At 38.5% G+C, this 21,599-nt stretch overlaps 1 protein-coding gene across 1 annotated transcript; it reads right to left on the bottom strand.

Annotated features, from left to right (window-relative positions):
- Positions 1-2,529: 2,529 nt before the first annotated feature.
- LOC140508829 (olfactory receptor 51I2-like) lies at positions 2,530-3,564 on the bottom strand. The gene has a single exon (XM_072616700.1). It carries the CDS (start codon positions 3,562-3,564, stop codon positions 2,572-2,574), a length of 993 nt encoding a protein of 330 aa, XP_072472801.1. The 3' UTR covers positions 2,530-2,571.
- Between the last annotated feature and the right edge of the window lie 18,035 nt (positions 3,565-21,599).

Genomic DNA, 21,599 nt, shown 5'->3' with positions numbered 1-21,599 from the left:
AGGCCTTCCCCACATCACTTTGTTCATATTACTTCCAACCTTTCATTTGTACAGTCCCTTTTGCCTTCAACATCCTCTTCTCTCTTCTCCACCAACCCTTAAGTACACTCATTTTCCAAGCCCAGATCCCCTTATCCCTGCTGATTATGTTTTCCAGCATGAGCATTGTCACCAGTTGGTCCCTTTGTATTTTACCCACTTCTCTGATAATTATCATGGTCATTCTCATGAATATCATCACCATTCTTTCATGCTTTAGTGCCTTTATTACATATAAAGTTTTGTTCTAGGAACGATAGGAAACAGAATTGTAAGAGGCTCCTGATAGCTGATTTCATGGCGATTACTTAATTGGGGACATAATACTGTAGGAAAAAGCATATTATGAAACTTCAGTTTGTTTTAATATTTATAGCCATTTAAGGATTAATTATTTAATACATTTTCAATAAATGAAGCTATTCCTCAAAATAAAACTTTTTCTTTTCATGTCAATAATTTCCAGTGATGCTAAATAGCAGTGGATCATGGTACACCACAAACTCTGAAAAATCAAAAGTGTACTTCATTGAAATGATTCATGGTAGGTATAGGTAAGCTGTGTTGCATATCATGAATGACGAGTTGTGTTTAATAATTGGTCTAAAATACAGTAACCCAGAAATGTATGATTAGAAGGGAAGATGAGTTATTCATGTTGTACAAGTGAGGCAGAGTTGATGAATAATCCAAAGTGATGAATATTCCATCTAAGACCCACAAAAATGTCAAAAGACTTAAATCTAGATTTTCAGTATGTTGGTGGATCTACTTTGGAAATTTTATGGGACATGGACAAGAATCACAAAGAATGAAAAGGGGTAGTAGGGTTATGATCTCGCCTGTTGAAGGGACTAACCATATGAAGGTACTCATGAGCTCATTAGAATACTGAAGAAATGTAGTGATCAATTCTATTAAAAGTTTAGAAAGACACAGTTTTTAAAAAACTGCTAGTTTTTTGGGTCCCAGTGTATTTAATAGGAAAAACATCTACAGTTTATTTACACAGTTCATACAAATAATTATTATTTATTTTAATAGCTTTTAAATTATTGAAGGAGTTTCAAAGTTATAAAATGCAGCTGATTATATTGTGACAAAAATGAATTCTTCAAAATGATGGACTATCTTCTCATCAGTATCTCGGTTATAACAAGTCTGGTGGTAATCTACATAATAAGAAAGATGCTGGAAAACAATCATAGCCATAACTGCAATTTTATTTCCCATCATTATCCTTCATACTGTCTTCATAATTTTATAGGATATAGCTATTTAAATCGTTTTCACATAAATGACCATTTCTATGCAGGTTAATGTGATCATGACTCCACTAAAGAACTCACAAAGTAATCACAATAATTGCTCATGGTAGGCAAATCTCAATTGTCCTATTAAGAAATTTAGGCTCAGTGAAGTGATGGAAATTTCCCCACATCACATCATACATGATTGTGTTAGAGCTTGTTCTTCTGATCCCTAGTCCTGTGTTTTCCTGCAGTAATATATTGTCCCCATAGTCATTGCTGAAATCATCTCTATCATCATCTTCATATTGCCTTCAGCACTATCATGATCAAAGAGCCTCAAACACCTAATTGAAATGGAATTATACTGTTATACCTGGTTACCTGCCCAATATTAGACCTAGACATGTGTGAATGTTGGGGTATTTAGCTCTCAAATTACGGGGAAACATATTTTCTTGGAGATTAGGAAAATAGAAATGTGAAAGTGGACTTGGAAAAATGCAAAAGTTTTCTTGACTTACAGGAACCTACACTGGTTACTTAGGACATGAAGGAGGGACAAGAATAAACTTTTAGTAGGTGCCTACTATATGCCAGACACTGTGCTAAGTGCTTTGCAGACACTGACTCATTTGATCCTAATGGTTATGATTTGAGGTGATTGTTGTTATCTCCACTACGCAATTGAGGAAACTGAGGCAAACAGAGGTTAAGTGATATGTCCATGGTTGCATATCTAGTAAATGTCTAAGGATGGATTTGAACTCAGGTCTACCTGATTCCAGGCTGAGGATTATATCCCCTGTACCATTAGACCTTTATCACATTTTTTTTTTCAATGACCAAGGGAGTTCTAGTATCCTACTGAAGGATATAGTTAATAAATGTCAGATCAGACACTTGAGCCTTTATCTTCAGCCTTCAAGACTAAGATTCTTTTCATTATGCTCCCTATTTCTTTCATACTTTTGGACTTCAGATTATTTTATGCTGGAGAATAATGACTCCAATGAACTATTAATTGGGCTTGTGTCTTGTCTCATCCGTTAAACTGAATTTACAGAATCATAAATGAAGAGCTAGAAGGGAACTCAGAGACCATCCAGGTGAACCTCTTAGAGATGCCTAAAGATTGGAATTTTATCTCTACCATCAGATTTGGAATCTCTCCCTTTGTGGTTTTCCCTCTAGTAGAAGACTGAAAAAGAGCTGTTTTCTATCTATGCTACCTGCCCATTGTACTCAGTCTACCACCAGCATCACCACCACCAAAGGATCTCTAGGTTCCTGTAAGTGTTCCCTGACCAAATAACCCCTGGTCTTTTCTCCTTAGCATTTTGAGAAATGCCTCCCGGATGTGCTTGGATTTGACACTATAGATGATAGGATTCAGAACAGGCGGCACAATCAAATAAACATAAGCAACAAGGACATGTACAATGGGGGGTGCATGCCTACCAAAGCGGTGGATCATGGACACTCCAATTACTGGTATATAAAACACCAAAACAGCTAGAATGTGGGAAACACAGGTGTTGAGGGCCCGAATCCGTTCCCGAGGAGAAGCCAAACTCATGACTGTATGTAAGATGAGTCCATATGAGAGAACAATTAGCAAGGAATCGATGCCCACTGTAGACAACACTACATAGAGTCCATATAGGATATTGACAGTGATGTCAGCACAGGCCCGCTTCATAACATCAGCATGAAAACAAAATGAATGGGACAGAAGGATTTTTCTAGGACAGAAGCTCAACCTCTTGAGCAAGAAGGGTACAGGAAAGAGTGAGACAGTGGCACGAGCCACAATAGCCATTCCAATTCTTCCAATGACACTGTTGGTAAGTACTGAGGCATAGCGCAGTGGGTTAGAGATGGCCACAAAGCGGTCAAAGGACATGGCCAAAAGCACTGAAGACTCCACAACAGAAAAGGAATGAAGGAAAAACATCTGGACCAAGCAGGCATCAAAGGCTATGTGGCGATAGTCAAACCAGAGCACAGACAAGGTTGTGGGAAGTGTGCACATAGTAAGACCCAAATCAGTGAGAGCCAACATGGAAAGGAAGTAATACATGGGCTGGTGCAGACTGGGAGTCCTCCTCACAGCTAGCAGGATCAGACAGTTGCCTGTGAGAGCCACAGTGTAAATGGAGGAGAAAGGGATGGAGACCCATCCATGCACAGCTTCCAGACCTGGAATGCCAATCAGTAGGAAAGCAGATGGCTGAAAGAAGGAGCTGTTCTCGTGAAAGTGGGGAATGGACATACTTGGAAGGCAAGAGTAGACTTAAAAGATCATACTTCCTCAGTCTGTCCAGATAGACCTAGAGAGGAGATAAAAGTCTACTTATTTTTCTTCCATGGGTATGTAAAAGGGACCTAGATGTGTTACTCAGACTCCAGATATTGGAACTTGTACTTACTTGGAGTTATAAGGCAGTATTTAGGGACCTCTCAATAGATGTTCTCATTTTGCATCATGGAAATATTATTTGGAACTCATTCCATGTATAGGTGCCCTAAGCTATAATTACAAACAAAAAAAAAAGATTCAAGACGGAATTAGCAAAATTTGAGAATGAAGGAATTCTGATGGTTTCCCAAAGGAAGCTTACAGGATTTAGTCAACTTAATACTTTACAAGGCCACCTTAGAGAAGGAAACCGTGGTTTAGAACAAGCCAGCTTGACAGACCTAGAGTTTTTTGTTGGGCACTTGGGAAACAGAACTTGAGGTTGGCTGGAATTGGGGTGGTTGCTTCTAATGAGCTTCAACCCATGGTTTGTGTATTGCAGTTAAAGTACTTGTGAGGCTATATGTTTGTATAACATTTTAAGATTTGTGGAATGTTTTATATGCCTTATCTCATTGGATTCTGAGATCATCATTCCCCCCAAAATTGCCATTATAATGACCATTTTACAAAAAGGAAACAGAGAAATTAAGTTAATTGCCCAGGGCCATATGGATAGTAAATCTTTGAGGGAAGATTCAAAGGTAAGCCTTCCCAATTCTGGTGTTCTACTCAATGTTTCACACTTCCTTTTAGGAGACAGGGCATAGACCTTCTTTTTCTCCATCTCCTTTCCTTGACTTGTCCTGCCCTAATGATAGGCTATATCCTGTCCTGATAGGAATAAAAAATTGATGGAGTCATTTTAATAATAGGAAAGCAAGATACACAATGATTACAACAATTCCAATGGAAAGAATGATATGATAACCATAAAGCAATGAAATGAAATCCTACCAGAATGATACAGAGTAAGTTTGGCTCCAAATAGATATTTTTCCTGTCCTTTGCAGAAATGGTTGTCCACAGATGTAGAACATTACTCATGTCTGATTTTTTTCTGATGCATTAATTGGTTTTGCTGGAATTGTTTACTTTTTATTACTTTCTCTTTAAGAAAAAATGTTAAAATGAATGACTTTTGAGGGGAATGAGGAAAAAGTGGGAGAGATACTGAGAGAAATGCAATTTAATATAAAAATAAAAGATAACAGTAAAATATATTTTTTTTAAAAAGAGAAAAGTGTGCCTTCATCTACCTTTGAATTCCTTCTCATCAAGGTTTCTCACATTTGTTCTCCTCTCCTCTCCCCACAACATACTCTAGTTCAGGATCATTCCCTTTTCACTGGAATATATGACAAGTTTAGTGTTCCAATCCATCATGCATATGCTGCCAGTGTAATCTTTTGGACCACTTCAATGTTCACAAAAAAAACAAAGGAATCAGACTAACAATAAAATAAATAAATGCCTAAGCTTTACCCTGGAATTTTAGACCCTCTATAATCTGGTAGTTCTATCCTGATTCTCTAGCTTCCTCATTTTAATTCTCAGCAACATTTAGTATGTATTAAGTATTTATTAAACACAGAGCATTCTGCTAGGTCTGAGGGGGTACAAAAATGGAAAATGACACAATTTTGACTCCAAGGTGCTTAAATTCTACTCCTTATATGTTTTCGTGTATGCACCTTTGACCATGAAATTCCTTAAATTTATATTTCCCTTTTCTCCCCTACCCATCAACCAATGCCTCCCTCCTCCAAATAAGTAAATACACCAATAAACAACGAACCTGATTCACAACTCATTTTCACCAGAAAGTCTTCTCCAATCAGTCTTGGTCATTTCCAATTTCCCTATATCCTGTCTGCATTTACCTGTATATTTGGTATTGTTTATTTATGTTAACATTTATTCACAAGTCTTAATTATTATGGTCTATCTCACCTTCATATCAGTGGCTCCCCAAATGTGCAGCTATGCTTTTCCCATAGTTGCCCTCACAGGACTCTGTTTATGTATAAGGAGAACCAGTCCCCAGATTTGGGAAGGTCCTGCTGTTTAACTTTTCCCTATTCCTGTAACTCTCCCAGTCACCAAGGTTAGGTTGAAAATTGTCCCGAAGCCCAGTCAAACATTAGTTATCCTTACTCAAAGTCGATCCTGGGACCTGAATCTTTGTATGACCTAAATTTTTACCTGAGCCTCAATTTCCATTGACTCTCCAGCTCAAACTGGAGTATATACTGTACCTTACAAAAGGCAGAAAATTTAAATGGGCAGTTTATCCATCCTGCACTTTCTCTTAATATCTTTTCATTATATTAGATAGAGGGAAATAAGGTGAAAGGAGCAAGAATATAAGGGGGACCCTAGGTGATTCATATTAAAGAATTGTTATTATTTTATTATAATCATATTAAGCAAAGGTAATCCTAACTTCCAAGCATGTATAGCTGTATGAATTGCTACCTAGTCCAGTCTTGCATATAAGTAAAATCCTCTTCCCCACCTTTGTCAATTCACATAACCACTTTGATTCTTTGCTATTTGATCTATAAAGTAGCCTGTTAATAATAATTACCTACATAGTTAATTGTGAAGATTGAATGAGAAAGCAGAAAAGAGAGTGTCATACAAAATTTATCTCTTTGTATGGTACTATAAATTATCATTAATATTGGTGTAACTCTCTCCCTCATTTCCTCCTCTTCCTGCTTGTGCACACCCTCCAGCTTCATAGTCACAGTGAGTTGGAGGTAGATATGAAATCAAGTGAAGAGGAGATGAGAAGATTGAACAGAACTGGGTGAAGGAGAAGGACGGTGGAAGGCAAGGGGATAAAAATTGGTGGGATACCAGTACCCTTGGTCCAAGATAGGCAAGAAATAGATATTTTTAAAAGACCATGTCTCTTTCATTTTTCTTCTGCTTCTACCACAAAAGAGATATTCCATCATATTCATTTCTACCAGTCAAGATCAATGGAACAACTGGAGAAAAGAAGTCACATCTGGTAGGTTGGGAAAGGAAGGGGTCATAAGGAAGGAAGAGGAGTCTTGTGTTCAGAGTGGGAGAAAATGTGTAGAAATAAAGCAAGAAAGGATATTAATATTTAACTGTGGACTGTCTAGTTCCCCTTGTTTGTGCACTCATTTATCTGCCCATTTTGTTTCACTGCCATTTCTTCCCCTAAGCAGGAGCAAAGGGACAAAGAAAATTTTAAATCTGAAGAGTTGCTGCTCATGCAGCCATGCATTGACATGGAAAACCCCAGTTCCAAATGGATTTTGAGCAAATTACTTCCTAAAATCCTTGACCCTACATTTCCTTTTCAATAAAATGATGGTACTGGACTAGATGAACCCTAAACTACTTTCTAGATTTAATATTCCTAGAATGCCAGAGGGATTGACTCATTAATTGCCCCCTTTCCTCACACCATGCATATATATTCTATTTCCTGCTAAGAGCTCTCACCAGCTTGAAGAGGGCATGACTATGGAAACATGATCAAAACTTAATCAGTAGTGCTACTTGTTGTCTTAAGGAGACATGATTATGCAATGGAGAGTTCACTAAATTAGGACTTAGGAAATCTTGGTTAAAGTCCCGACTTTATTCTTTCTTTATAATAAATTGAGCAAATGCAAACAGGGTCTAAGTTTTCCTTCTTGCAAATGAAAGTGCTAGGTCAGATAACTTGTTAGCTCCCTTCAAACTCTGATATCTTATGACTCCATGGTTTTGAGGTATGAGCTGGCCCTAAACTTTTAGATAATCATAAAATGCTTCTTGTGGAAAGGAAACTGAGAAACCATTTTAACTGTCTCTGTGCCACTGGACACCCCCAAAAGACCTTTTATGGCCTCCATTGTGTGCATATATGTGTGTGTTTGTGTATGAGTGTATATGGGGAATGTGTATGTTTTCCCTTACTACAGTCATAGTTTCATAACATTCTGGGTCATCTCATAATACACAGTCCTTAAATTTTATGAAGGCAGCCATATCTAGTCCATTTTCTATTATATTTTGCTATGTATTATCTACTTTTCACCTCATTTCTTCATATCTTCTGCCAATTTCACTTTCTATAAACTTCGCCAAAATTAGGGACTGGAGGACAAAGAAAACCTCAAATCTGATACACAAATCATATAGCTACAGGTAGGGATGAAAGTATCAGAACCCATATGATTTTCCATGGAGGACTATTATCAAGACTCAATTTGTAGAGATACATAGCTCTATCTTATCTAAATATTTCTAAATATCTAACACATATCTATAAGATAGAGTGATAGATAATTATTTCAGATCATTTCCCAGCTCATGGCCACTAACCTTAGCTTTTACATAATGGTCAGATGTTGCTGTTCATTCTGCCTTATTCAGTCACTTGAACAGCCTAAGCTCACCTTTGCTGTCCCTTATACCTCTGCAAAGAAAAGTTCATCTGAAAACTGTAATCCCCTAGAGAACCCAGAAATCTAGGCTACAAGTCTCTGAGTAGACTAGGGCCTCAGAGGAAATGCATTTTATTTGACTGAGTTCTTTTGCCTTTTTAGGTGAGACCTAGTGTGGGAGAGCACTGCCAGGGGAATTTAGGGGACTGCTCAGGTCCAAGTGATAAGGAAGAGTGGGAAGATGAGAGAAGAAAAACACTGAAAAAGGAGAGAAAGAAGGGGAAAATAAGAAAGGAAGAACAAAAGTAAGGGGAAGAGAAGGATAGGAGACTATAATACTTAAGAGGAGATGAGATTAAAGAGAAATAGAGATCAAAAGGAAGCTAGTACAAATGTATAAGACCAAAAGTCATTCCCCAAATGGACAGAGAATCAAAGAACCTGAATAAACAGTTATCAAAAGAATGGTAAACTTCTAATAACCACATGAAATATTGTTCCAAATCATAAATCATATGAGAAATTCAAATCAAAACAATCCTGATGGTTCCACTCACACCCAGCAATTTGAGAAAGATGAAAATGAGTTTAGTGTTGAATAGGTTGAGGAAAAAAATGAAGGCTAATAGTCTGTTGATGAAGCTGTGAATTGGTCTAACCATTCTAGCAAACGATTTGGATTTGGGCTAAGAGTAATTTCCATATTCTTTGACCCAGAGATCATACAGATAGACAAATAAACCAAGAAGGTCATTGATGTAAAAAAAAGTTTCCATATACACCAAAATATGATATCAATTTATAAAATGTTCTTTTTGGTGGTGTCAAAGAGCTAGAAACAAAGGAGAAACTCAGTGGATGGGGAAAGACTAAATGATCTGTGGCACACTGAGATAATAGAATATTACTATGCTGTAAGTTATGATAGATATGAACAACACGAAGAATCAGAGAAAGACTTATGAACTTATCATAACAAAGCAAGCAGAACCAGGAAAATAAAGCACACAATGAGTAACACAATATAAATGCAAGTAACAATAATAACACCCAATAAAAACTGAATCATGAAATTATAATAACCATGCTTAGGTCTAAAAAGAGATATGAAATCGTACCTCCTGTCTTTAAAAGTGGAGAACTATGGGTGTGAAACACTAAATAAAATACTGTACTTGGCTGATTGGTTGGATAGTTTTGCTGAACTGTTTTGTTTTCCTCTTCAACATTCTACACTAGAAGGGTTAACTCTCTAAGAGGTGGAAGATTGACAAATGTATTGGGAAATGTAACTAATGTAAAAACAAAAGATAGAAACATTTTCAAAAAAGCATGAAGTAAACATTTAGATGACATTGGTCTCTTTTATCATCACTTATTTATCTTATGAGATATATTGCAAAATAATGGACTTTTCTGTTGTCTAACCAATATTCTCACGGGTTTTCTCCTTCATCTCAATTTGGTGGCATAGACTAGAAGTAAAACAATGTACCCAGACACTGACATGAGTAAAATTGTTAAATTGAGCATTTTTGTTCAGGAGCCTTGACACTATATTTTTTTTCAGATGACAAAGGTCTCTATCCCCATAGCAAAAAGAATAACAAGCCCCACATTCATGGGGCGAAGGCCTGAGTGTATGGCTGTTATCAAATTGTTCACATTGTAACAAGGGAGCCCAATGTGGGCCAAGTCTAACCCATGGGAAAAAAATTCTAGTGAGTTCTGAAAGGAGAGTTTAATGTTTTAGTGATTTGGCAGGTGGAAAGACATGTAAGTTTGGAGGCAAAGCATTTCCTGCAGCTCTTAAATCTGAATTTGAAACATTCACTATATTATTTTGAAGGAAGGATCACTGTGGCAGTTCTACAAGTTTTATTTATTCATTTATTTATTTATTCATTCATTCATTCATTTATTTATTTATTTTTTATTTTTTATTTAACTTTTAACATTCATTTTCACAAAATTTTGGGTTCCAAATTTTCTCCCCTTTTGTCCCCTCCCCCCACCAAACACCAAGCATTCTGATTGCCCCTATCACCAATCTGCCCTCTCTTCTATCATCCCTCTCTGCCCTTGTCTCCATCTTCTCTTTTGTCCTGTAGGGCCAAATAACTTTCTGTACCCCTTTACCTGTATTTCTTGTTTCCTAGTAGCAAGAACTGTACTGGACAGTTGTTCCTAAAACTTTGAGTTCCACCTTCTCTTCCTCCCTCCCTCCCCACCCCTTCTCTTTGGAAGGCAAGCAATTCAATATAGGCCATTTCTGTGTAGTTTTGCAAATGACTTCCATAATAGTCATGTTGTATAAGACTAACTATATTTCCCTCCATCCTATCCTGTCCCCCATTACTTCTATTCTCTCTTTTGATCCTGTCCTTCCCCATGAGTGCTGACCTCAAATTGCTCCCTCCTCCCCATTGCCCTCCCTTCCATCATCCCCCCCACCCTGCTTATCCTCTTATCCCCCACTTTCCTGTATTGTAAGATAGGTTTTCATACCAAAATGAGTGTGCATTTTTTTCTTTCCTTTAGTGGAATGTGATGAGAGTAAACTTCATGTTTTTCTCTCACCTCCCCTCTTTTTCCCTCCACTAAAAAGTCTTTTGCTTGCCTCTTTTATGAGAGATAATTTGCCCCATTCCATTTCTCCTTTTCTCCTCCCAATATATTTCTCTCTCACTGCTTGATTTCATTTTTTTAAGATATGATCCCATCCTCTTCAATTCAATCTGTGCACTTTGTCTCTATGTGTGTGTGCCTGTGCGTGTGTGTGTGTGTGTGTGTGTGTAATCCCACCCAGTACCCAGATACTGAAAAGTTTCAAGAGTTACAAATATTGTCTTTCCATGTAGGAATGTAAAAAGTTCAACTTTAGTAAGTCTCTTATGACTTCTCTTTGCTATTTACTTTTTCATGCTTATCTTCATTCTTGTGTTTGAAAGTCAAATTTTCTTTTCAGCTCTGGTCTTTTCATCAAGAATGCTTGAAAGTCCTCTATTTCATTGAAAGACCAATTTTTCCCCGGAAGTATCATACTCAGTTTTGCTGGGTAGGTGATTCTTGGTTTTAGTCCTAGTTCCTTTAACTTCTGGAATATCCTATTCCATGTCCTTCGATCCCTTAATGTAGAAGCTGCTAGATCTTGTGTTATCCTGATTGTATTTCCACAATACTTGAATTGTTTCTTTCTAGCTGCTTGCAATATTTTCTCCTTGACCTGGGAACTCTGGAATTTGGCCACAGTGTTCCTAGGAGTTTCTCTTTTTGGATCTCTTTCAGGTGGTGATCTGTGGATTCCTTGAATACTTATTTTGCCCTCTGGTTCTAGGATATCAGGGCAGTTTTCCTTGATAATTTCATGGAATATGATGTCTAGGCTCTTTTTTTGATCCTGGCTTTCAGGTAGTTCCATAATTTTTAAATTGTCTCTCCTGGATCTATTTTCCAGGTCAGTTTGCTTTTCCAATGAGATATTTCACATTATCTTCCTTTTTTTCATTCTTTTGGTTTTGTTTTGTGATTTCTTGGTTTCTCATAAAGCCATTGGCCTCCATCTGTTCCATTCTAATTTTGAAAGAACTATTTTCTTCAGTGAGCTTTTGAACCTCCTTTTCCATTTGGCTAATTCTGCTTTTGAAAGCATTCTTTTCCTCATTGGCTTTTTGAACCTCTTTTGCCAATTGAGTTAGCCTATTTTTCAAGGTGTTATTTTCTTCAGCATTTTTTTGGGTCTCCTTTAGCAGGGTGTGGACCTGCTTTTCATGCTTTTCTTGCATCTCTCTCATTTCTCTTCCCAGTTTTTCCTCCACCTCTCTAACTTGATTTTCAAAATCCTTTTTGAGCTCTTTCATGGCCTGAGCCCATTGGGTGGGCTGGGATACAGAAACCTTGACTTCTGTGTCTTTCCTTGATGGTAAGCATTGTTCTTCCTCATCAGAAAGGAAAGGATGAAATACATGTTCACCAAGAAAGTAACCTTCTATAGTCTTATTTTTTTTCCCTTTTCTGGGCATTTTCCCAGCCAGTGACTTGACTTCTGAGTATTCTCTTCACACCCACTTTGCCTCCAGATCCTCCCAGCCAGCCCTTGGGGTCTGAGATTCAAATGCTGCTTCCCAGCCTCAGGGCTTTGGGCGGGGCAGGGCTGCTATTCAGTGTGAGATTAAGTTCAGCTGCCCAGGTGGGGGCAGGGCTGCCTCAGGAGGCTCAGTTCCCTCAGGCGGTTTATGCAGAGACCTTCAACAATGGATCCTGGCTCCTGCCTGCTTGGGGAGCCCTGGTCTGCTTCCGCCACCGCTGCTGCTTCCCAAGGGGTCTGAATTATGGGGTCACCCACTCCCCTCTAGGGAAACGGAGTAGACTCTCTCACCAACCTTTGGGGCCCGTGGGTGGAGGGACCTGCGTGGCCTCTGGATATTACGTCCCTGAAGCCTGCTCAGATCTGCTCCTCTCTGTGCTGCATGACCAAGGCAGGGCTGGGCTCAGCTCTGGGTCCGGGGCGTGACGGACCTTTTGTGAGAGGTTTTCAGGGCTCTCTGGAACAGAAATCTCTGCTCTGTTGTTCTGTGGCTTCTGCTGCTCCAGAATTTGTTGGGAGTTCTTTTTTACAGATATTTTATGGACTGTGGGTTTGGAGCTAGCGTATGTGTGTCTTTCTACTCTGCCATCTTGGCTCTGCCCCCCCAGTTCTACAAGTTTTAAGGTGAAGAAGTTTGCTCAGTTTCTCTTATTCATTTAAACTCCTATATGTGTCAGCAAAGGCCTCTCAAAATGACACTGAAAAACTCACCACTGGCTTCACAAGAGTTAGAGTACTGAATCTGTTCCCTGGTCTTTACGAAGGCATGTATTTTGGGTAGGATTTATTCCTAAGGAGCCTATTTTCTAATGAGAGTAGGTATAGGCTCATTAAACTTATAGCATTACACCCTTGGAACAAATTATCTAAAGCTTTATTTTAGGTTTTTTCTCTAGAATGTCCCCAAAGGCAGGAATAGGAAGATACTCAGTATACACTGTGCATGAAATGGGACAGATATTTCTTCCTAGACACAAAAGAAAGGATAAATATAAAAGGCCATACAAAGCATTATCAGAACAATTTTTAAAACCTGATTCAGTAACTTAGCTTATACCTACAATTAAAATCTACTAATAATGATGCCTAAATCTCATCTAAACATAAACCAATTTACTAGAGAGCCAGTGAGGCATTTTACCAATTACTTCAGCTCTGAACATGAGTATGGAAAATTAAATGACTCATAGTATCTGTCTGATGATAAAACAGCAAGGCTTAGTTAATTCTTTTATCAGTAGAGATATTCTTGAAAGCACTGGAGAGTTACCAGGTATTCCTTCCTTATGGATATTTAGCTCTGACACAGTGGTACCTAGAACCTCTAGATATTTTGGAACTTACAAGGTTGCTTCCAAGTTTGGTTATTTTACATATAGATATCCAGTCAAGAAGGTCAGGAAAGAAAATACACACACACACACACACACACACACACACACACACTCAGTCTAGAGCAGGTTCAGGCTAGACTAGGCAAGTCGTATGCTATAGATGCTAGATGCTCATTGACAAAAAAAGGCTAGGACAAGGATGAGGGCAAGTAATTTCTTCCTTGATGCCCAGGAAACATCTTCCAAGATGCTCAGGAAACAGCGTGAGAAACTCTTGAAATGATTTGCAGCTGGAAAGGAAGAGAGAATTGAGAGGTCATTCATTCCCTTTCCTATATCCCCTGAGTCATCAGGTCTTGTAACACCACAGCCAATATTAAACCAGAGACACAAATGACCAGAAGTAGACCCTAAAGCTCTAATGTGGTCATCTAGAATGAAGAATGGAAACTTTGTACATGCTCCATTGGATGAACTCTATTTGACAGTTCAACCTCACTACCACTGTTGTTCTGGTAACTCAGCATCTGGATTTGAAAAAAGGAGGAAATCCAAAAATAAAATTTATAGTTCCAGTGGATGCTTAATAAAAAGATATTATATACTGCCAACAGGACCATGGAGAGGACCAGAGCAAAGACAATGCGCTATCTTTCAAATATGGAAATTGAGGTGGTTCTATGAATACCTGCTAAGATGGCTCCTGAGATTACTACTCTGATCTATGTTATGGATGCTCCCTCATTTTCCAGGGGCTAGGAAAGTGCTTAGTGAGGAGCAAGGTATTATTTGTCTCCTTTGCTTACAGTTCCAGACTTTGGAATCTCTGAGTAGCCCAAAGATGACAAAGTCTATTTCACGAGATGAATATTGATGTCTGTGGAGTTGAGGGGGAGAGGGAGTGTTCAGCAGAGCAGCAAGAAATTCAGCGAACAAAAAAACCTTTCCTGAACCTCTCGTATCTGAATTAGGGTCATTTATTGAAACAAGTGGAAGTTCATTGCGTGAGGTTAATAATTGCTTTCTTAAGATATTTTTACTTATGTCTTTTACTATAGCATTGTCAACATTTCCTCCTGTATCTCTCTTATTACCACTCCTAGGGAGACAAACCCTACAACAAAGAAATTTTGAAAGAAGAAAAAAAAAGAGCAAAAAATAATCAAAATCAATGAACACATTCCAAAAATCATGTTATATTAAATATTACAGGAATCCCTGTATGACTTCTTGGTATTTTAAGGTGAGAAAATTTGATCTATTTCTCCCACACAATTAAATTTCTCCATTTGGCTTGTTTTTTGGATTTGAAAGTCATAGAATTGTAATCTTCCCTCCCCACTCCACACACCCCATTAATGCTTTCTTGACATGGACTCATAAGGGTGATGAGGATGATCATATCTATGATATCAGGTGCCATGAGGGCATTTGGGCCAGGCAATAACAATCATTAACATTTGTATAGTGCCTACCATGTGCCATCCACTGTGCTAAACATTTTACAAATATTGTCTCATTTGATCCTCATAGCAACCCTGAGAAAGAAGTAGTATTATTTCCCCATTTTACAGGTGAGGAAACTGAGGCAAACAGTGGTTAAATGACTTGACCAGGGTAATACAGCTAGTGTCAAGCTAGATTTGAACTCAGATTTTCTTGAAACCAGGTTTGGCCCTATATGCACTATGATACTTAGTTTCCCAGACACTCATCAGTACCTTGACACCCATAAATGAAGTTGTAACTTGGAAGGTTAGAAGAGAAAACAAAACTAAGAGAAAAACAATTAAAATTTGTTAAATACAGAGATAGTAGTCTCTTCATAGTATCTTGAATTTTCCTCAGGAAGTTCTGACTATAAGTTGTTTTGCTAGGTTGCCAACTTTGAGTTGTTTTCTCCTTTGAAGCTTAAAGGATTTCCAATGGATTGCTTATACCACTTTTTTTTTTTCCTTTGGGGTGGTGGAGAGCAGGGAAAAGAGCATACTTGTATTAAGTGCTTATTAAGTACTAAACAATAGTGTTTGGTATAGGTTAAGTGATTTGAAAGTACTATCTCATTTTATCCTCACAACAACCCATTGCAGTAGGTGCTGTTATCCCCATTTTACAAATGAAGCAACTGAGGCAGAGGTTAAGTAACCTACCCACTGTCACCCATTTAGTAAGTGACTGAGGCTGGATTTGAACCCAAGTTTCCAGACTCCAGATACAACTCTCTATCCATTGCTTCACCAAGTTGGGAGTACCAGCTCAGAATCTATGTCTTGCAGCTGTAGATTTGGCATGGGAAATCAGCTTCTAATACACAAACAGGATCCAAACATGGGAGAAAAGATCTCAGTTATTAATATAGTTGCGTATTAATGTTTATATAGATATTCTATAATAAGCAATGTTAATCCATTTGTATTTGTCAGAGGAAAAATGGCACTTGAACTTATACAAGTTATTCTGATTTATTCTAATAAGCAAACATATCCTTAGAGATATTTAGAGATTTAATTTATATTTCTTTCTAGAGATATGTTTATATATTTTTTAGATTTTTACTAAACATTTTTATATATTTAGATAAGAAAATTGAAGCACAAAGAATTGGATATTTCTGACCACCAACAACAAAGGGTGTTCTAAGGTTCACTTTCAAAGCATAGTCCTTTTTCAAAATCCTTGCCTGGGTGTGTCTCTACAGTGGCAAAGGATCTCTTCCTGAAGTGCATCATAGGAAATTGGAAGCAGACAGAAAGAAACAACAAGGAAAGGTTGTTTTTAAAAGTAAAAGGAGATCCATAGAAAAGGGGGTGGGGGTGAGGAAAGTAAGTTGGGTGGAATTTTATTATTGGAATGACATTTCTGGAACGCTTTTCACAAAACAAGCCTATACTACTATCTCCATTTTACAAAGTAATTGAGACTCAGAGAGATTCTGTGACCTGCCCTAGACCATGAAGCTGCTAAATGGTAGAACTGGGATTTAAATCTACATTTTTTTTTCTTATTTCTTGATTCTTAGCTCATGCTTTCTACCACATCAAGCAGTTTCCTTTCTGATGTTGGCTTGCTGGGAATATGTGTTATGTGAAAATATTTTCTTGTGTAATTAAGAAATCCAAGTATGGACTCTCTATGTATGGAGATTTCTCTACCCTACTTCTTCCTGGCCCAACCCTGGGCTAGCAGTCCTGCCTGGAAGACAGGAATTGACCTGAGCAACCTGTGATTCTTCCTATTCCAGTAGCTTCTTTGAGTCACAGTGGGAACAAGGCCTAGCCTGGTGCTCTGGGATGACCAAGCCAAAGTAAACAGGGCCAGGAATCAAGTCTAAGATTTTTACGACCCTTGTTCCCCAGAGACATTGTTTCACTGGGGAAAAAAAAATTCTCTCACAGAAACAAGTGCCTGAATGGCTCTCATGACCTCATGGGTCTGGCACAGCACAGGCCAAAGTCCTCTGGGCAAGTTGGTTCAGCTGCAACAACTCCCAAGAGTCCCTCTCCTCCAGGAAGTCTTCCTAAACAGAAAACCTCCTTATGATTCCCTCCTTATTTCTATGACAGCTCAGTGCCCAGGATAATTCTTCTGTCTTCAATGGCCGATGCAAAGGAACCCTTCTGGTTAGAGTGATAGGAGATATGTTCTTGATTGCCTAGTGGACTTAGTGTCCTGGTTGAGCATCTCTTTCATCAGAGAATGAGCAGTCTTTTTGGACTCCAGTCACAGAATCACAGAATATTAGAGTTGGAGGGACATCGGAGGCCGTCAGAGTATACCTACAAAATAATCCCCACTACATCATGCCTGACGAGTGGTTAGACAGCTTTGCTTGGATATCATCTCCCTTTCTGCCGGTGAAAAGAAATTCATTACCAGCAGAGGTTGGGAAGGGAAAAGGGAAAAAAACATTTATATAAGTGCCTACTATGTGTCAGACACTGCACTAAGTAGTTTGCAAATATTATCTCATTTTATCCTAAGCCTTTGGCATGTTTCTAGTAGGTGGACAGCTTTTCCTCCTGACAAATTTAAATCTTCCTCCTACAAATTGTATCTGTTGTCTGTATTTTTGCCCTCTGGAGGCAAGCAAAGCAAGGCAACAAGTCTTTCACGTGACAGTCTTTTACTTTGTTTGTTTTTGTTTTTGTGAAGCAATTGAACTTGCACAATTAGCATGTGTTAAGTTTCTGACGTCAGATTGAACTCGGTTCCTCTTGACTCCAGGGCTGATGTTCTACCCACTGTACCATCTGGCTGTCCCAACAGTCTTTCAAATAGATGAAGACACTCACAGTGTCTTTTATTCCCCAGGCCAAACACCCCCATTTCCTTTAGCCAATACTCATATGACATGAATTCAAGTCCCTTCTCTATTCTGATTAACTCCATCTAAATGTTCGCCAGCTTAAGCAATATCCTTCTTAAAATGTGACAGCCATATCTTAAAACAATATTTCACAAAGGGTCAGACAATCTAATTCTTAGAGACTGGGCATGCTTGGTGTGAGGAGAAACGTGATCCCCATCCTTCAAGAATCCCCTGTGTGTTAGGAGACATAAACTTTTATCAAGGAAGTCCCTGATCTTAGATGACAGATAAGATTTCTGCCTTTGGTTTGATGGTGAGGATCCATTTAGTGTTGGGGAGTCACTGATATGAGGGAATAGATATGTTTTCTTCCTTTGGGAGACTCTCAGTCTAACGTTGAAGAAATGACTTTAGCCCAGGCAGCTCTTGATCTAAACAGGAAAATATGGCCTCATTCTAGCATAATCTCCAATCTGAGTAGGAAGATATGGTTTGTTCCATTTAGGACTTCCTAGTCTGAGGGTGATGAGAAACAGAGCAAATATGATGCATCCTGTACAATTAGCACACTCATTGTTTAGCAACCAGATCAAAGCTAACGCATTCCTGTCAACACCCCACCTCCTTATTTCCCCACCTCTAAGAGATGATACTGATTTCTCTGAGTCTGGTAACTTCCTTGGCAAATTCCCTTGGCCTTTTTACTTCCTCTTTCAGGGCTTCAGTTTTCCCACCTGCATAATAAGGGGCTTTGACTGGATTATCTGTCTGCTTCAGCTCCAAACTTTTTTGAGAATGAAGAATCTGAAGCCTGCCCTTGGGAATATTCACAGTGGAGGTTCAATCTCAGTCCCCTGGAGATGGTCTTTGGCTCTCACTGACCCAGTATGATGCCTGGCAACTTCTTCTGAAGGAAGGGGAATTGAGCTGAATCATGCAATTATATTTTGTGGTATGTCTGTCCTCAATCTACTTCACTTCTCTTGCTACACTATTTCCTTTACCAAACTTCAATTGATTTTAATTCCTGCTTCCATGCAGATGACTACTAAATCGGTATCTCTAATCCTGATCTCTTTTGAGGCCTTCATCTGTATCTCACACTGCCTAATGATATTTTATTTATTCCTAGGAATTCTACAAGCTGAAATAAAACTGAACTCATCCCACACTGCTTGTCTTAACATGTTCCTTCTCTGGACATCACTATTCATTAACATCAACACGATTCATCCTGGTTTCCAGGTTTCTAAATTTGGGATTATGTTTGTGGCTTCTGTTAGAGAAGTGACTAGGAAAAAGGACAAAGTGCTGGACTTGGACCAAGGCAGAACAGGGTTGAAATTCTGACTCCAATATTTATTAGTTTTGTGACCATGAACACATCATTCAACCCTTCTGACCCTTTTTAACTTGGTTTAGTATAGCTTATTGGTCTATTTTTGTTGGGCAGTTGTTTAGCTGTGTGACCCTGGGCAAGTCACTTAGCCTTATTTGCCTCATTTCCTCATCAGTAAAATGAGCTGGAGAAGGAAATGGCAAACCATTATAGCATCTTTTTTAAGAAAACCCCAAATGTGATCATAAAGAGTCATATATGACTAAAAAACAACAACGCATCTAGACATTTTCTTTCATGTATTGTCAGGAGTGAAAGTGGAAAAAAAAGAAAAGAAAATGATACTTGAGCCACAAGGATTCTCCTGCTTCAGGAGAAGTGGATGAGTTAATACGATTGAAAGAAACACATGAGAGAATCCAGAAAACAAAAAGGACTTGGGACCCTGATCCAGGGACTAAAGAAGGTTGAGATTTAAATGATACTTCTTGGGGCATCTAGGTAGTGTAGTGAATAGAGCACCATCCCTGCAGTCAGAAGGACCTGAGTTCAAATCCAATCTCAGACACTTGACGCTGACTGTGTGACCTTGGGCAATTCACTCAACCCTGATAGCCTCACAGCCCTCTCCAAAAATAAATTATGCTTCTTAATAAAGAATACTTGAACCTAAGTCAGGCCAAAGTCATACCCAGTAGGGTTATTTCTGAGAAGGAGGTATCGTGATAAGACTATGTGGTCAGAGCTAAGATAGCTCTGTCACACAATGCTTTACTTCATCTTGGAAGCCATCCATCTGACAAGAGAATTGAGTAGATCCAATGCCTAGGGACTCAGAGTGTTAGCAAAGAGAATGATGAACTATGAAACTCTCTTTATAGATTGTGATACCTCCATGTCATATTTCCTTGAGAGTTCCAGATTCTGGGATTATGCTCTGCCCTTAGGTGAAGTGTGTTTTTGCCATTGTTTCTCTGGACTATGTGATCAAGGTACAGGCAAAGTATCATGAAACCCATACAATCATGAGGGGATTATGCTGGGTACAGGGGGTAAGTTGTAATGGGTTAGAGAGAGGAAGAGAGTTGAGGAAAGAGATATCAGGAAGTTTGAGTTCAGTTCTTGGTATCATATTAAGAGAGAATATTTATTCACTGGAGAACATTAGAAAGATGATAAGGTTGAAGACTATGCCATACAGGTCTAGTTGACCTGAAACCTAGTGATGGGAACGATTTGCTTGGGATATGTATACTACTTTCAAGTACTTAAAAATATTGCATGTCTTTGATGTTGTTCCAATTTCTAAAGTTCTATGACACCATTTGATTTGATTTTTTTGTATCTCTTCTCATTATTCCTGTTGTTTCTTGGTCAAGCTACCCAATAACTATTCTTAGGTTACTCTATGTGCAAGTAACTGGATTTGAAAGTGCCTTCTACTAGGTGTTCTAAATCTATTTTGTGTCCTGGAACCCTTGGGCAGTCTGTTGAAGCCCATGGATCCCTTCTTAGAATAATGTTTTAAATTTTAAAAATAAAATACATAAGATTCAAAGGAAATCAATTATATTGACACACAATTACCAGTTCTTTTCAGAACCAGTATCACAGGCCCATGTAACCTTGCACATAGTAAGCAAGTAATTAATGCTTATTAAATTGAATTAGGTACTATACAATCAAGGGACTCCCAATCTGACACAAAGGCACACAGAGACCCTGACCGGAAGCCTTCAATCTGACATAAACACATAGGTCTGGTCCTGTCCTCAGATGGCTCCTACTCACTAAGCTGTTAGAAAGGTTTGAGTGGTTCCCTATCAAGTACCTAACATAGACTAAATTCACTTACCTAGTATTCAAGGTGTTCCACAATTTAGTGCTATCTCAACTTTCTAGTCTTAATTCTCATTACTTTGATCTGTGAACTCTATACTCCAACCAAACTGGACTTTTCTGCGTACCTCTGTAGACTTGACACTTTATCATCCCATGCCTTTACTCAAACCATTTCTCATTCTTGGAAGAAAGTTTCTTCTTCTTCTTCTTCTTCTTCTTCTTCTTCTTCTTCTTCTTCTTCTTCTTCTTCTTCTTCTTCTTCTTCTTCTTCTTCTTCTTCTCCTTCTTCTCCTCCTTGTCCTTGTTCTTCTTTTTTTCTTCTTCTCCTTCTTTTCCTCCTTGTCCTCCTTCTCCTTCTCCTCTTTTCTTCTTTTTCTTTTTCTTCTTCTTCTTCTTTGTCTCCTCCTGCTGCTCCCCCTCCTCCTGTTCCCCTTCTTCCTCTTCTTTCTTCTTTCTTCTTGTCTTTGCATCCCCAGGACCCAGCCCTGATGTACTGTAGGCACTGAATAAATACTTATTACACAGAATTCCCTTTTCATGTGTCCTATGCCTTTGTATCTGTATATCTCCTTGACACCCAACTAAAATGGCACCTCTGCCAATAAGCCTTTTCTAATACTTCCTATCAGGGACAGCTTTCCTTTTTCACATACCACTTCATTTTCCATATCTCTAGTGTACT

The sequence above is a fragment of the Notamacropus eugenii genome, chromosome 5 (assembly GCF_028372415.1).
Source record: "Notamacropus eugenii isolate mMacEug1 chromosome 5, mMacEug1.pri_v2, whole genome shotgun sequence".
Taxonomy (NCBI): Eukaryota; Metazoa; Chordata; class Mammalia; order Diprotodontia; family Macropodidae; genus Notamacropus; species Notamacropus eugenii.
The sequence above is the reverse complement of the archived record's forward strand: the minus strand, read 5'-3'. Positions and strand labels throughout refer to the sequence as shown.

Bases quoted from the DNA above. Each gene is read 5' to 3' on its own strand.
- LOC140508829 (XM_072616700.1), bottom strand. From the start codon at position 3,564: ATGTCCATTCCCCACTTTCACGAGAACAGCTCCTTCTTTCAGCCATCT.